The sequence below is a fragment of the Dipodomys ordii genome, unplaced genomic scaffold (genome assembly GCF_000151885.1).
Source record: "Dipodomys ordii isolate 6190 unplaced genomic scaffold, Dord_2.0 Scaffold15, whole genome shotgun sequence".
Lineage (NCBI taxonomy): Eukaryota > Metazoa > Chordata > Mammalia > Rodentia > Heteromyidae > Dipodomys > Dipodomys ordii.
This window is the reverse complement of record NW_012267231.1, coordinates 733274-750186: the sequence shown is the minus strand read 5'-3', so window position 1 is coordinate 750186 and position 16913 is coordinate 733274. Positions and strand designations below refer to the sequence as shown.

The window sequence follows — 16913 nt, the reverse complement described above, 5'->3', positions numbered from 1 at the left end:
GAGCTGAGCAATCATGCAGGTAAACACAGTGGAGCTGAGCGTGTTTCAAGCGTAGTCAAGTGCTCTTTCTCTGGTCTTACCTAAAGCCAGGGAGGTGAGGATGTGGAGTAGCTTCCCTGCAGACAGCCGGTTCCCGACGCGGCTGCAGTTACGTTGTGGATGATAAGCTGGCGTCGTTGTGCAGGGGCCCTGTGCGCTTGTGAGGAGGGGGCACGCGCGTGTGGGTCTCAGGGAAGGAAATCAGCCCTGCCTGCGCAGGGCTGGGCACCGGGCAGCAGTGCAGAGGACGTGGAATGATGGCTTTGGGGTCGATCCCTTCTCTGCTTTTCCACTCTCTTCCGTTTCCCCTGTAAAGACAGCACGCACCTGCAGACATCCCCGAGCTGCAGGAGTTAGTTACACATGAGCTGTTGTGTTAATGTGGCATGCACACGTGTGTGGTCCTCCTGGAGAAGCTCACAGAACAAAGTGATGAAAGCGTCCCGTTAGATTGTGCAGCTCTGGCTGAGGGCCGTTCCCTGGATGCATCATCCCCGTAGCTGCCCCCTGGGTCGCACGGTCCTCGCCTGGGGATGAGAAACCAAGAATGCAGGGAGGCCAGGACGGGCAGTGGCCACAGGCCCGCTGGCTCTCCAGCCCAGGCTCGGAGGGCTCGCCCCGCTGGCTCACGGGCAATGGAGGAATTTTGTTTTCCCTGAGAGCATTTTGAGAACCGCATTTCAAAATCTTGAGATTCCGAAGGTTGGAGTCCAGGTTTCAAAGTCCCCTGGAATCCGGGAGGCCTGGGGAGGTGCACCCTGATTTCCCCCGAGCGTGGCGCGTGGCTCTGCCAGGCTCGGGGACGGGCAGCCCGCATGGCACCGGCACCGTCCTGTGGAATAACGAGCAGGAACGCCCTGAGGTTTCCAGAATGTGCAGGAGGTTCATGCTCCAGGCAGGTGAGCCAGGACAGACGGGGCAGAGGGTGAGGCTCGCCAGGCTAGTGCCTGCTGGCCAGGAGGCCAGGCCGAGAGCCCAGACCCCACTCTCGCCTCTCCCCGCCTCCAACCAAGGCTCCGTTCTTCAGCCCTCATCGAAACCTGCTTTCTTCTCTACTAAAGAGCTAGTCTTTCATTTCACTCCAGCTTTAGTGGTGTGTGTGTGTGTTAAGAATAGAAAAAGTGAGTTATGTAGGCTTGTATCCGCCTGGAAGGATGCAGTCAATAAGTGTTCATTTTTGAGTGGTTTTTTTAAATTTGCGTGTCTTTTCTATCCTGTTTTTCCCCTGCAGAGATGAAGCCAGAGACAAAGCCAAGACTTAGTGGTCGGGGCCCTGAGATTCTCAGCGTGCGAAGGATCTACATCCAGACCCGGGAGGAGAAGCAGATCAACCTGACGGTGGGGAGCCGGGCTTACCTGCTGCCCAACACATCCGTGATCATCAGGTGCCCCGTGCGCCGATTCCAGAAGTCTCTGATCAGGTGGGAGAAGGGTGGCCGTTGTCTGCAGAGCTCCAGACAGCTGCGGGTGACAAAGTCAGGCTCCCTGAAGATCCCCCGGCTCGCAGCTGCCGACATCGGTGTGTACCGGTGCCTCGCGGGCCCGGCTCAGGAAACAGTGGTTCTCAAGCTTATCGGCACGGACAACCGGCTCGTGGCACACCCAGCTGTCCGAGAACATGCCCGGGACCCTTCCGGGGCGGACCCCGGGGAAGCCAATAGCTTGGGTGCCGTGTGGCAGAAAATGCAGCAACTGTGGAGTCTCAAAGATGAGCTTTACCCGCCCGATGGCCAGATGGACCGCCCGGCTTTCTTCTCGAGAGCTCTGTCGGGCCCCTGCAGCCGTGGTTCTCCAGGCAGCGGCGGTCCCGGCGGCGACGCCCCCTCAGGCCTTGAGCCCAGGCAGTTCGAAGCAGCGGCGCAGCAGGGAGCCCACAGCCTGGACATGGCCCAGTTTGAGGAGCTGATAAAGAACCTGAGTCGGCTGCTGGAGACAGGAGAGATCAGCAGGGATCTGGCGTCCCAGGTGATACACCAGCTGGCGGCCGAGCTGGTTCAGGTGCAGCCCGCACCCGTGCCCAAGAGCCGTGGGGACGAGGAGATCCTGAACACCCGGCCCGGAGACCCGGCAGGAGACGGACCCCCGAGCTCCGCGGGGCCCCGCCCGGGCAGGCGGCCCGTGCTCCTAAGGCAGACACAGCCCTCCGCCATCTCCTTCAATACAACCATCACCGCCCAGGTCGGAAACACCGTGTACATCACAAACAAGACGGAGACCATCCACATCCTGTGCGGCCTGCGGGTCCCCACCCACGCCACGTACACGTGGACTAAGGACGGGGAGCTGCTGCGGCCCACGGCAGGGTGAGTACAGAGCAGGGCTCTGGTCCGGCCTGGGCACGGCGGCCCCGGTTCTCCCCCAGACGCGCTCCGTCCCCCGGTCCTCCCCCAGACACGCTCCGTCCCCCGGTCCTCCCCCAGACGCGCTCCGTCCCCCAGAGAGTCCTCCCCCAGAGAGTCCTCCCCCAGACGCGCTCCATCCCCCAGAGAGTCCTCCCCCAGAGAGTCCTCCCCCAGACGCGCTCCGTCCCCCAGAGAGTCCTCCCCCAGAGAGTCCTCCCCCAGACTCACTCCGTCCCCCAGAGAGTCCTCCCCCAGAGAGTCCTCCCCCAGACGCGCTCCGTCCCCCGGTCCTCCCCCAGACGCGCTCCGTCCCCCGGTCCTCCCCCAGACGCGCTCCGTCCCCCGGTCCTCCCCCAGACGCGCTCCGTCCCCCGGTCCACTCAGACGAGGCTAGCGCCTGTCCTTTTCACATGTGCGCTGTGGCTGTTTTTAACCAAACATTGGATTTTTAATCCACAATTCACAGATCCCTACTTGGGTCCCAGTCACGAGCCTGTTGGTACGAGGCTGGGTATGGTTGAGTGTGCACCTGAGTGTATTTAGCTCCTCCCTTTGAACAGAATCCTCACCACAACGTCATCTGTGGGTCATTTTCTAAACGCTGGCTCACTGAGCTAAACAGCGTTTTCAATGCTACACGCCACATGGCGTTAAAATACTCGGGCTCACTGTGACCATCATGGAGGCATCTGGAGGAAACTCGAGTCGCAGCGGCTTGTGTCCTGGTGTTCTGGCGTGCCGATTTCCACCGTCAAGCCGCAGCGGTGTGTCCTGGTGTTCTGGCGTGCTGATTCCCGCCATGGGACGTGCTGGCTGCTCCCGCTCTGCCCGCGTGCGGGCTTCCTGCGTGTCTGTGGGGCAGGCCTGGCACTCACTGGGTTTCCTGCCTGTCTCACTGGCCACCCGGACTCTCTTGTTCTTGTCATTCACACATGGAGTTCCCCGAGGCTTCTGGAAACTTGCTGTGTAGAATTCATTGTGCTTAGCACTGAGGCGCATGGCTGTAAGATCTGGCCTTCCCCTTGATGTGTTCATAGTCCAGTAGGGATAGATATTTCATCAAATCAGCACATGAACTGAAGAAGAAGCCCGGAGGGGGTGAAGATGAAGTCGGGGACACCAGGGACATGACCTTTGATCTGGGACTCTGGTAGAACGGAGTTTCCACATCACGTGAAATGAGTGGCGTATGCAGAAGCTTGGGGGCTGAACGACTGGGAGGTGTTCTGGGGACAGCTGGAAGTTGATGGTGGCTGAAGCCCGGGGTGAGCGGCGGGAAGCGGCGGGAAGCGGCGGGAAGCGGCAGCGTGACTGAGCTCCACTCGTGAAGAAGGGCCGCGTTTAGAGTCCGCACAGGCCATGTCGTTTCACATGGAAATGGCGAAATAAATCACACACAGGACGTCCCCCTCTCCCCCCCAGAGTCAACGCACTATGGAAAAGTGAAATTAGAAGCAGAAGAAACACTCGCATTTCTCTGGATAATTGCCTGGTCAGCTCTGACTCTCAAAGTGCCAGACCTTTTGTGACCTTTTGAAGGATCGGGTCGGAGGGCTGCGGGGCGGGCTGTCTCTCCTGGCACGTAGCTTCCCACCCTCAGACCGAGTGTCCCTGCCTGTCGGCAGATCACAGAGCCGTCTCCGTCCTCCACAGCCCGCCGCCAGCCTCCCCAGCAACGGTGGGGATCACGCACTGTGGGTTTCTTTCAGGATAGTCGTGGATGGAGCCGGGAGGATACAGATCAGGAACCCAACCAGGAGGGAGCAGGGAATCTACCAGTGCTCCGTGGCCAGTCCTCTGGGCTCGGACGCGGGGAGCTCCTCTGTGCTCTGGGCAGGTAATGCCAGGAGGTCTAGCTCTGCTGCTTTTTCCCTGTTAAACTCTAGCACGACACTTCTCAGAGTTGAGTGTGCCCCAGTCTCCTGCCGGCTTGAGCCAGGTTGCTGGCGTCCACCCCAGGCGTCAGCCTTAGGAGGTTTGAGATGAAGGCCTTGAACCCATGCCTGGACCTCACTCTGGAGTCGGCTGGTTCAGGGCACACTGCAGGAGAATTGGGGGACGAGACAGGGGCTTAGGTGGTATACTCTTGATGTCATGGACTTTTAAAGTCTCACCAGCTGGGGAAAGAAAGTTGGCATCTGGTAGAGGTTGCTGCATCCGTCCATCCAATTCTACCAGCCGGCCCTTGGAATTCCTCCCCGAGGTCAAGACTTGACCTGGGAGCTGGCCGCCCTGTCCCCTCCCCGCGTGTCCCTGGGCAGGGGCCTTTGAGATGGCCATGCCAGGGCCGTGTTTCCCTGGGGTGGGCGGGTGTGCACTTAATTCACGCTGAGCCAGCAGAGGGAGGAGACGGCGGCACAGAGCCAGAGCTCTGTCCCCACTCCACTGTCCGCACCCGGGACTGAAGTCCCACGTGCCCCGAAACGCTCACAGCGGGGCGGGAGCAGGCCCTAGAGTGGGCACTGGGGAAAGATTTCCACTGAAGAGAGGCGTTTCCTCCCCCCTCCTGGAGGCAGAGACTGCAGGGCGCAGGGCCGGTCAGGGACCCTGCCCCTCGCTCTCCCGGGGCACAAAGGCTCATCCAGCACCTGGAGACCCTGCAGCTGCCAGCAGGACGTCTTTGCTTCTTCTGAACCACGTTCCTGCTTTTTTCAAACGATCCATCGAAGAGACCATTGTCCTTAATGTCAGTTATAAACCAAACCACTGCTTGTGTCTGGTGGCTGCAATGACCCTCAAAGCCCCGGTCCGTGCGCAGCCCCCTGGGTGGACGGCTGGCAGGGCTGGCGTGCACAGCCCCCTGGGCGGACGGCAGGCAGGACTGGCGTGCACAGCCCCCTGGGCGGACGGCTGGCAGGGCTGGCGTGCACAGCCCCCTGGGCGGACGGCTGGCAGGGCTGGCGTGCACAGCCCCCTGGGCGGACGGCAGGCAGGACTGGCGTGCACAGCCCCCTGGGCGGACGGCTGGCAGGGGCACAGCCCCCTGGGCGGACGGCTGGCAGGGCTGGCGTGCACAGCCCCCTGGGCGGACGGCTGGCAGGGCTGGCGTGCACAGCCCCCTGGGCGGATGGCTGGCAGGACTGGCATGCACAGCCCCTGGGTGGACGGCTGGCATGGACAGCCCCCTCAGGCTGCAGCCTAACGTGTCTCCTGCTCTCTTTGAATTAAGCGGCGCCTGTCATCTCCTCTGTTGAAAGAAACGTCACCAAACCAGAGCAAAGTCACCTCTCAGCCGTGGTGGGCAGTACCGTGGAGGCCGCCCCGGGGGCAGACGTGACCCTGCAGTGTCCCGTGGGAGGTGAGTGTGGCCCCCAGAGCCCCGTGGGAGGTGAATGAACGTGACCATGGCCTCAGGGGGGCACATGGCCAGCTGTCAGGTGATGACCACTGTCAGTAATGACCAGTCAGGAGATGGCCACTGTCAGTGATGACCATTGTCAGTCAGTGATGACCACTGTCAGTGATGACCATTGTCAGTCAGTGATGACCACCTTCAGGAGATGATCACTGTCAGTGATGACAATTGTCAGTGATGACCGCTGTCAGTGATGACCATCAGTGATGACCGCTATCAGAAGATGACCACTGTCAGTGATGACCGCTGTCAGTGATGACCTCTGTCAGTGATGACCGCTGTCAGTGATGACCTCTGTCAGTGATGACCGCTGTCAGTGATGATCGCTGTCAGTGATGACCGCTGCCATTTTCACTGTCTTCCCTCCGCCTGACGGCCCAGACACCTCCCTTTCAGTGCACTGATGTAGATGAACTCCCGGAGTGACTTCACAAAGCCTGGGAGCGAATGTGTACGACGAATGTCATCCTGGGTTCCAGTGTGCCCCCGACCGGCCTCAGCCGAGCGGCAGGACTGGATGCTGGGTGGGCAGGCCACCGGTGAGGGCCGCGTCCCTCGCTTGGACTGGATGCTGGGTGGGCAGGCCACCGGTGAGGGCCGCGTCCGTCGCTGGGTGGCGTAGTGTGTGAGGAGTCTGCGGGAGGAGTCCGCGGGAGGGGGCTTGTTGGAACTCTGAGCTGTGTCTTCCCGCTCAGCAAAGCCAGGGCTGGGTAGGGCCTGGGTAAGCATCTCCTCCCAGGCTCGGGCTGGGCCGCCGTTGGGGTCCTGCTGTCCGTCCCTCAGTGGGCCTCTCTCGTGTTTACAACTGGACAGATTTTCTGACAGACCCGTTCTTTTCTCTTCTTCCCGGTAGAGCTAGGGAGCAAAGCCAGGGCCTGTGTGCCACGCTGGTGCTAAACCTCCAGCCCCAGCCCTGGCCCTTCGGCTTCCCGCTTTCTTCCTCCTCTTTCTATTTCGTTAGGCTTCGGTTCTTACTTCCTGACCGGGCTTGGGGAAACGGTTCTTCTCATTTTGCAGGGTGGGGAGGTTGGGTGAATGGCTTTCTATCAGCTCCTTACAGACACTTAGAACTCAAAACGGAGCTCGTACATGCTGAGTGAGCTTCCGGTGTGCCTTCAGCCTCTGGACCGCGGTGTCCCACAGACCCCCGAGTTCTGACCAGCTGCTGAGGCTGCCACTGCCGCAGTGGGCGCTTCGACCAGGTGGCCGGCGTGTGAGAACCGAGGCCGCATCCCCCCTCGCTCCCCGCAGCCACGGCTCCGTGCCGTTGGCTCCACAGGCTGGACGCTGGCTAGTCCCCAGGGCGTGACTTCTCAGCCCCTGGAAGCCGACACGGACTTCTGGCAGATCTCTCCGGCCCCCGAAGGACCCCACCCACAGCGATGTGAATTTGGGGGCCAGGCCCACCCCCCTGCAGAGGCAGCCGAGGTAGCCCAAGAGCAGGTTCCCCACCAAGGCTTCCCGCTGGTGCCGCCGGGCACCACAGAGGACTCTAAACACAGACCGGATGTCTGCCATCTGCAGGAAGAAGCCTTCACCTGAACCTCCCTCCCCGTGGCTGGTCGAGCGTTTAGGGAGATGGCCATTGAGAGACTGGATCTGGGACTGGATTCGGTGGAGCCGTTCTTGGGGGCACAGCCTCCAGCAAAAATGACAGGCCCAGAAGCACCTGCTCCATCTCCTCAGCCAGGCCTGGGGGGGGGGGGCGGAGCCCTGCGCACCCTGAGCTCTTGCATTGCTGGTGGACAGCAGGGTGGTCTCCTCCTCATTGGCTTCCTTCCTCGTCCTCCTCCTCCTCTTTCTCATTTCCCCTCTGCTCTCTTCCCTCCCTCTTTCCTCCCTCCTCCTCCCCTTCTCATCTTCGCCCACTTTTTCCTCCCCTCTTCCTCCTCCTTCTTCCTTCTCTTTCTTCCTCCCCCTCCCTTTTTCTCTTTCCCCTCCCTCCTTTCTCTCCTCAAGTTGGGGGGTTGAGGTTGATCACCGCCCCCCAGCTTCAGCTCTTCTTGGACATGGTGCTACCAGGCTTGGCCTCACCTGGCCGCCGCCTCCCAGGGCCTCCCAGCCAGCTCCGGTGCATGCCGCCGCGTGGCGCGTGGAGCTGGGTGCCGCTCTGACCGGAGCTTTGGTGAAGGTTGTGTTTTCTCGTGGACAGCAACCACCCTCAGGGCCATTGCGTCCTGCTGAGGCCCGGCTTTCTGGGGACAGATGGTGACGTTATGAAGGCCGGGAAGCTGGTGTCTTAGAGACCGTCCTCCTCTGGACGGTGGCTCAGCACAGGTGCACGGCATTTCCCTCACCTGAGACCGGAGGCGCGGGGCACAGGGAGGTCTGGGGTCTGGGGCACAGGGAGGTCTGGGGCACAGGGAGGTCTGGAGCACAGGGAGGTCTGGGGCTCAGGGGGGTCTGGGGTCTGGAGCACAGGGAGGTCTGGGGTCTGGAGCACAGGGAGGTCTGGAGCACAGGGAGGTCTGGAGCACAGGGAGGTCTGGGGCTCAGGGAGGTCTGGAGTGTGGGGCACAGGGAAGCCTGGGGTGTGGGACACAGGGAGGGTCTTGGGCCCTCTGCCCAGGCCTCACTTCATAGACAAGCACCTGCCACACACTCACAAGGGCAGATGCCACCTTCTGAAAATCAGTGAAAATCAGTGTGTATAATTTAAAACCTTTCCACTAATGATAATAAACTTAAATTTATTGTTATCATAACAGTGATGTACAGAGGGTTACAGTCAGAGGTCAGATCTTTTCTCCCAATTTTCCCCTTTCATCCCCCCCCCACAGGTTGTATAATTTTCAACATTGCATCTAGTGAGTACCACTGCTGCGTTTGTTCACCCTTGTCCCTCCCAAAGACAGATAAATGAACAAACAGGGCAAAAATAGAATACAAACAGCCTCTGGCTTCCATTTCCTGAAGCTTATTGTGATAAATATTATTTTATATGGTGGGATGCACACTGGCACTGTCCTCTGTGATCCTCTCCTACAAACATCCTCTTTTGGTCTCACAGTGAGTGAATGCCTAGAGTCCCGTGTAATTTATTATGTCCTGCTGTATTTTAGATCTAGCTTTCACTTGAGAGAGAACATGTGTCATTTGTCTGAGCTTGGCTGAGCTCACTTAACATGATTTGTTCTAGTTCTGTCCGTCTCCCTGCGAATGACATAATAGTATTCTTTCTACTGGCTGTGTAAAATTCCATTGTGTATAGGTACCACATGTTTTGGATCCAATCTGTTGTAAGGCATCTGGGCTGTTTGCACAACTCGGCTGTTGTGAATAGTGCAGCAGTGAACATGGATGTGCAGGGGTCCTTGTTATATCCTGGCTCATGGTGCTTAGGGTAGATGTCCAGGAGTGGTGTGGCGGGGTCGTAGGGAAGGTCTGTTTAGATTTTTGAGGAACCTCCAGACTGCTGTCTGGAGTGGTTGCACTAGTTTACATTACCACCAGCAGGGCAGTAGATTCCTTTCCTCCACATCCTCACCAACATTTGTTGTTGGAATTCATGATGTCGGCTAATCTTACAGGGATGAGATGGAATCTCAGAGTTGTTCTGATTTGTGTTTCCTTTCTGGCCAAGGATGGTGAGCATTTCCTCATGTGTTTCTTTGCCATTCTTACCTCTTCTTCTGAGAAGTCTCTCTTTAGCTCCCTTGCCCATTTAGTGATTGGTTTATCAGCTGTGGGTGGAGTTGATTTCTTGAGCTCCTTGTATATGGGACAATAATTAGTTGGATTTTGTTTTTTGATCCAGTTTGTTGCTCTGTGTTTTGGTTGGGGAGTTGAGCTGTTGCTGTTTAACATTAGGATGGAGAAATGCTCATGTTTCTTGCCATTTTGTTGTTTTCCTGTAGTGTGCTTCTTTCCTCTTCTTTTTTTTTAAATTTTTAATTTTTTTATTATTAGTAAGTTTTTTATTGTGAAAATACCGTACAGAGGGGTTACAATTACATGGGCAAGGTAATGAGTACATTTCTTATCAAGCATTGTTGCCTCCTCCTTTGTTTCCCCTTCCCATCCCTTCCCATCTCCCCATTCTTAGGGCCCCCCCACACAGCTCATATTCATGTTTCAGACAAATTCATAATTTTTTGTTGTTATAGCTAAATACATTTTGCATAACCCATAAAGATGCCAATAGTGATTTTACTTTTACCTACTCTTAAAATACATTTCTAGAACTCTTATTGAATAATAGAACCTGAAAAGCTTGTCTGTTTCTGAAAGGTAAAAGTTCCAGATTTCTAAGATTGTGTGTCCTTCTCACTGTATGTTGAGTTCTGGGTGTGGGCTGGCAGCTGGTTGGCCCTGCCTATCTTGAAGGTGTAGTTATGTACTACCAAGGAGGAGGAAAGGGTGTGCACTTAACTCAGATGCCCCTCTGCTCTCTGCAGTGTCCTGTCTGCACCTGGACTGGAAGATGGCCTTTATCTGAGCCTGGTAGACAGTCAAGTGTTGTTGTTGAGTGTGGGTGAGGAGAGGAGTGTGGTGGACAGTCACATGGTTGTTGCCTGTGGGTGATGGAGTGTGGTGGACAGTCACATGGTTGTTGCCTGTGGGTGATGGAGTGTGGTGGACAGTCACACGGTTGTTGTTGAGTGTGGGTGATGGAGTGTGGTGGACAGTCACACGGTTGTTGTGATGGAGTGTGGTGGACAGTCACACGGTTGTTGAGTGTGGGTGATGGAGTGTGGTGGACAGTCACATGGTTGTTGTTGAGTGTGGGTGATGGAGTGTGGTGGACAGTCACACGGTTGTTGAGTGTGGGTGATGGAGTGTGGTGGACAGTCACATGGTTGTTGTTGAGTGTGGGTGATGGAGTGTGGTGGACAGTCACATGGTTGTTGCCTGTGGGTGATGGAGTGTGGTGGACAGTCACACGGTTGTTGTGAGTGTGGGTGATGGAGTGTGGTGGACAGTCACACGGTTGTTGTTGAGTGTGGGTGATGGAGTGTGGTGGACAGTGTTGTTGAGTGTGGGTGATGGAGTGTGGTGGACAGTCACACGGTTGTTGTTGAGTGTGGGTGATGGAGTGTGGTGGACAGTCACACGGTTGTTGTTGCCTGTGGGTGACAAGAACAGCATGAGTGATGGATGAACAGTGACCCCCTCCTGGTCCCCTGCTCTGTTCTGCGGTCTCTGCCACAGTGACCCCAGCTAGAAGCTCACACGTTCTTTTTGTCTCTGGAAATTTCCCGAAAGCGTCATGGGACAACGTCCTGTTTCTCTGGAGGCTGTCTTCCTTTGGGTAGCATGTTGCGGTTGTGCAAGCTCAGCAAATCCTGGATCGCAATTGCGCATTTGTTTTCAAAGGCTTCTGATGACACTGCTGGGAGCGGCAGGGGTGGGGCGCAGGGGGAGCGGGGCGGGCAGGGGCTCCTCCAGCTCTGCCTCTCATCTTCACCAACCCCCACTGAGCAGCCGCTGGCCGGGGGCAGCTGCCTTCCCGGACAGAGCGCCCCCCCCCCCCGCTCCTCTCTTTCCGTGCCGCCCAGTGGGCCGGGCGCCTGGGGACGACCCCCCCCCCCCGCTCCTCTCCTTCCGTGCCGCTCAGTGGGCCGGGCACCTGGGGACGAGGCCCCGTCCCCCCGGCCCGGTGCACACGCAGAGCCCCTGCCCCCATTAGGTGTGAGCCGGCCCGGGCGCGTGGCCGGCGTGGTGCGCATCGCGTGGCTCTGGCGCTGTTCTTAGCGGCATCGCCTCTGCCGTGTTTGCTGTTTGGCAGGAGTCCCCACGCCCGCCATAGCGTGGCTGAAGAGAGGAGGACCCCTGGGCGACAGCGCTTCCTTGCTTCCCCGCGGCTCCTTGTTGTTACGGAATGTCTCGCTTGAACATGAAGGAACCTACGTGTGCACAGCCGCCAACGCCCTGGGCCAGGCAGAGGCTACCTCTGTGCTCCACCTGCTGGGTGAGGGCTGCGTCCCGGGCCTCACGGGGGACCCGGGGCCCAGGAACGGGGGACCTGGGGCCCGGGAATGGGAGAGGGCTGCATCCCCCACAGGGGACCCGGGTCTGGGGAATGGGCGAGGGCTGCATCCCAGGCCCCACGGGGGACCCGGGTCTGGGGAATGGGAGAGGGCTGCATCCCAGGCCCCACGGGGGACCCGGGAACGGGGGACCCAGGGCCCAGGAATGTGGGACCTGGGGCCTGGGAATGGGCGAGGGCTGCATCCCAGGCCCCATGGGGGACCCGGGGCTTGGGAACGGGGGAGATGGGCAGCAGGATTTCTCCCTGGCCCGTCTGGCTCCCCATGGAAGGCAGGCGAGGATTCTTGTCCCACTTTCAGACTAGAAGTCTGGGAAGGTTCAGGGGCACGGGGCCTGGCTCTCATCCACAGGGCATGCTGGCACCACAGACCGTGGGCCCCAGCCCTCCGTCAGAGAGAATTTATTTTTCAGGAGTTGTCTTTGAAACACTCAGGCTGGAGTGAGGTGGCTGCTAATTGGTAACGTGTTACTTCTTGTTTCCTCAGAGCGAAGATGGCCAGGCAGCGATGCTGTGTCTCCTAAAGACCATCAGAAGGGAGATCCCTGGGCCTCCACACCTGGACCCAACAGCAGTGACCCGACAGGACCCCTGCCTCAAGGTCAGGGATTTGGGCGCACACGCGCGCGTGTGTGTGAGAGAGAGAGAGAAAGAGATTGATTCCCTGTTGGTAAGACCTGTTGTAAAGGGCCGTCTGAGTTCTGCCTTCTGCAGCTGTGAAATCATCCCTCAGCGTTTGGCCAGCTCCACCCATGCGCTCTGCCCTCCGTGTCTCGGCTTCCTCCTCCCACGGAGACACTTTGGGGATGCGATCTGCTTCTGAGGGCACGCACCCTGGGTGCGTCCTGATGTTGAGTCTTCACTTGAGGACTGTTGCCAATCAGCAGCGTAGGCATAGAGGAAAGGCCGGCTGTGGAAGTGCTGGAATCTTTTATTTTTATCCCTTTTGCAAAGCCTAAAACAAAACTTCCCTTAGCTGGGCCTTGATGGCTGATGCCTGTACTCAGGAGGCTGAGATGTGAGGACTGCGGTTTGAAGCCAGTCTGGGCAGGAAATCTGTGAGACTGTTCTCTGCAGTGAACCGCTGGAAATCCAGAAATGGAGCTGTAGCTCAAGGTGGCAGAGCACTAGCCTTGAGCGGAAACGCTCAGAGGCAGCCCCACAACTACTGCCACCCCTACCTCCACCACCAGAAACCCTTCCCCTACCTGTGTGCCTTTTAACCTATCAATGCTGGAGCAGCAAATCGAACCTAATGCTCCAAGCTTGCGAAACTCTTGAGAAGAGTAAGGTAGCGCCTCACACACCAGGTCCGCCAAAGCCATTCCCGGTGACCACGGCTCCTGGTAGCTCACACACAGGGAGATCCCAGACTCTGCCCTGGGGATGCCCGTTTTACTCCGTTCTGAGGGAGCACACAACAATGTCATGCTGTCCTGTTTGTTGCAGGAAGTGATCTCTACGCCCTCACCTCCTGGGTCCAAAGGCGAGCGGAGGGCAGATGGGAAGGACACTGAGCTGCCAATCAGCGTTCCATCCCCCAAGATCACATGACGGGATTCCTTGCTCGTCCTTTCGGACATAATTATCACGTGCACACATACGTGTTCACTTGATAGTCAGCCATGGTTGCTGATTAACCAATCTTTCTAGATCCGAGAAGTATAAGAATGTTACATACCTTACTTTGGTTTGTAGTTGGTAAGATCATACAATCATGAAACCTCATAAGCTGTACAGCTGAGATAGAAGCGTTTTATTATACACGAATGAGACTTCAAAAAAGACAACACACGTTTTTCATGTTTATTTCTTCAGGTCCAGGTGTGCTCCCTGGTTCTGAGCCCCCTGTCTGGAGTGTCCTGACGTTCCTCTTCTTCCTCAGAGCCTGTTTGGGAGCCTGGTCCCTGGACGCCCTGCCCCACCGCCTGCGGCCCCCCGGGCGCCCGCATTCAGAGGCCCCGGTGTGTGGGGGCCAGCGGGCAGGAAGTGAGCGAGGCCCTCTGTGCACACCGCCAGAAGCCGCGGGCAGGGTTTCAGCCCTGTGAGGCCCAGGGCTGCCCGGCCAGGTACCGAGCCTCTCCCTCCCCGCTCCCAAGTTGTGCTCACAGCCACGGGGCCTGGCCCACGCCATCTGCGCCCACACCCGGGCCTTGGTTCCACATCCCACCAAGGGGGCTGCTGCTGCCCTGCCTCATGGGTGGGCAAACGGGTGGGCGCGGGGCTTCCCGGAGCGGATGGCGGCCGACGCCGGGGCACAGGCAGACCAGTTACCCACAGCTTCCGCTTTCCCACAAGGCTTTAAATACGTAACATTAGATACACGCGATGACACCGTGGGCATAGGCCTTTTGGTACTCACTGAAGGTAGCATGAAGTAGATGTCAGACTGAGAGGCCGAGCGTGGTGGCCCTGGCTGGCCGGGCCTCGGGGGGCCTCTGCTCCTGTGCCCCATCAGCGGCGTCGACGCTGTCAATGACAAGCCCGTCGGCAGGCTCCATCCCCCACCCTCGTGACAGCACGGCCCCCAGGGTCAGGTGGAATCCAGTCTCAGCTCTGCTCACGGTTTAGTTATACGACCTCAGCCAACGTGGTTAATTTACTGCGAGCGAGTGGCTGACTCGAGCAGGCCACACAGACGCTCAGAAGTGCGTCCCTGGTTGTGTTCCGTGAACTGGATTACCACTCGCCCTCCATGGTGTCTAGCCCTGCCTCCTGGGCCGGGCAGCGACTTGAAGCACGTAGCTCTCCTGCATGGCCGCCGGCTAGCTCGGCCGCCGCCGGCAGAGGACACACAGGCACCGGTTTCTGTGCTGAGACGGGGTGGGCGGCCCCTTCTCACAAGCGACCCCGAAGGCCTGGTGGACCAGGCCTCACCGCAGTGCCGTCCTTTCTTCCCAGGTGGTTCACCAGCGCGTGGTCAGCGTGCTCGGTGCCGTGTGGCCGCGGCTTCCACAGCCGGCAGGTGACCTGCAAGAGGAGGAGAGCCGACGGCACGGTTGAGCCTGCGCCGCCCCACGAGTGTGCCTCCAGCGCCCGGCCCCGGGGGAGGAGGCCGTGTCCGAACCGCCCATGTGACCGACAGGTGCCTGCGCCAGGAAGCCAGGTCAGCCGGCGTGGGCCGGGGAAGGCCGGCACACGGGCCCCCCCACACCTGCCACGCACACGTGTCTAGAACGGGGAGGTGCAGAGGTGGCCCGGAGGAGGCTGGCGAGAGGAGCTGTGTGAGCGTGGGCAGCTGTGTGGATGACCGTGAGTTGCTGTGGCAACTCCACAGACCCTCGTGCGGTGGTGTGGGGTGGGGATTGTTTGGCACGTGAATCATAGATCAGTCAAGTGTGATCTAGATCTGGGGCGGGGCTCAGGGTAGAGGGCTCGCCTCGCCTGAGTTCCACTCCTCAGCACCACACACTCAGAAAAAAACGGAAGTGGTGCTGTGGCTCAAGCGGTAGAGCACTACCCTCGAGCCAAAGCAGCCCAGGCCCCGAGTTCAAGCCCTAGGACTGGCAATAAAACAAAAAGTGCAATCTACACAAAGAGATGGTATAGGAGTAGTTGACAAATACAAGAAAAATAAAACCAGTACCTATGCCAAAAAGAAGTTCCCACTCGACGGAAGAGCTTATTGTAAAAGTAATTGGGTGCAAGTAGCACTATCATGGTAAGAAAGGCCGTCCCAAACATGAGAACTCGGTGGGCGTGGTGAATATGTGAAAATGTGTGACCTGCTAAGGAAACGCGAGCTGGTTTTCCCGGACTGAGGACGGCGCGAAGCTCCATTGGGAGCCTTGAGCGTCTGTGGACTGCAGCCCCTGCCCGGAGCACCCCCCCATTGCCCTCCCCCCCCTGCAAGCAGGAAGCTCTGTTAGCAGCCTTGAGCGTCTGTGAACTGCAGGCCCTGCCCAGAGCACCCCCTTCCCCCCCCCCCCTTTCCCCTCCCCCCTCTCCCCTCCCCCCCTCAGTGCAAGCCCAGCTCACACTCACCTGTGCTTTCCTCCTAGTGTCCGGCACGCTGCACGGGCCGCGCCGGCCGGGGGCAGCCGCGCCGTCCTGCGTGTGGCCCGGGGCCGGACTGTGACTCCAGGAAGAGGTACGGCTGCGGGGCAGCACAGGGCGAATCCCTCCCGCCCCTGCGGCCTCCCGTGACGCGTGTCAGCGCGCTCCTCACTAGAATACGTGAGCGACTGTAAGCCCTAGCACAGGCATTTGAGTGTGAAACACGCACCCGGAAGGGGACCGGCTAGCACTGAGAAAAGACAGGTGTTTCTTTCCTCCGCGCGCGCCATCTTTGACTACTTGGAGTTCAGATCCCTTCAGCTGGGAAAAAGAGGAAACTCCCCCGAGGAAGCGGGTTTGGCCGTAGGGGCGCTCCGGGTGTGTCCGGGTCTGTTGAGGACGCGGGTTTGGCCGTAGGGGCGCTCCGGGTGTGTCCGGGTGTGTCGGTGCCGCCTGATTTCTGGTGCAAGGCTTTCTTTGTCTCTGTCCTCCCCCTCCCTCGGCCCCTCAGAAGCCTTGCGAACCGAAACCCTTTGATGGCGTCTCCCCCTGGAGGCCAGCTGTAGTACTGCGGCCACCGCATGAGCAGGACAGGTTATCACCCTGGTCTCAGTGTGTGTGAACGCTCCCTATTGGTTTACGCACGCCCACAGGGCCTGTATTTGGGCCACAACAATGCTTCGAAGAATCCGAGGGAGAATGTAATCGGCCTCTGAAGGGCTGCAAGCAGAAACAAGGGAGGTCTTTGTGTTCTGGGTTTTTGCCCTCTGTCACTCGTGTATGTCTGCGTGAATTGTTTGGTGGTGGGGAGCAGGTATGCGGCTCCTGTGCCTGTGTCAGCAGACTGCTGCGAGACACGGCTCGGGCCGCCTCGGTCATCCTCCCTGGCAGGGGCCGGGCAGAGGCCCTGTGTCCACAAAGGCGGCACTACCCTCCAGGGCGGACACCACCGCGCAAGTCAGAACACTGAATTTCCATTCTGGCTGAAAGGCCGGAGGAGCCAGAGGGAGACTCTTCTTGGAAATAAAGGGTCTGAATCCATTTTTGTAAAGGCTGGAAGTGGCCTAAACGTGAATAATGTAAATCCATCGTTCTGTGCGGATACCACGGCCCTTGCGTCCATCCCTGTTCCTACCAGCATGTGCCTCAGGGGCTTTGGCACAGAAAACCCAGGGCTTGTTAGCACACTTGA

The 16913-nt window shown here is 58.6% G+C and overlaps 1 protein-coding gene across 1 annotated transcript in view; it reads left to right on the top strand.

The window, feature by feature from the left end:
• Nucleotides 1–16691, top strand: part of Adamtsl3 (ADAMTS-like 3) — a 97566-nt gene extending 80875 nt beyond the window's left edge. Inside the window, exons 16-25 of the mRNA XM_013011849.1 lie at nucleotides 742–938; nucleotides 1271–2342; nucleotides 4091–4218; nucleotides 5551–5679; nucleotides 11465–11647; nucleotides 12213–12326; nucleotides 13611–13794; nucleotides 14627–14810; nucleotides 15727–15911; nucleotides 16565–16691. Of these exons, the coding sequence (XP_012867303.1) occupies nucleotides 742–938; nucleotides 1271–2342; nucleotides 4091–4218; nucleotides 5551–5679; nucleotides 11465–11647; nucleotides 12213–12326; nucleotides 13611–13794; nucleotides 14627–14810; nucleotides 15727–15911; nucleotides 16565–16691 (2503 nt within the window). The remainder of the gene's footprint in view (nucleotides 1–741; nucleotides 939–1270; nucleotides 2343–4090; nucleotides 4219–5550; nucleotides 5680–11464; nucleotides 11648–12212; nucleotides 12327–13610; nucleotides 13795–14626; nucleotides 14811–15726; nucleotides 15912–16564) is intronic.
• The last annotated feature ends 222 nt before the right edge of the window (nucleotides 16692–16913 follow it).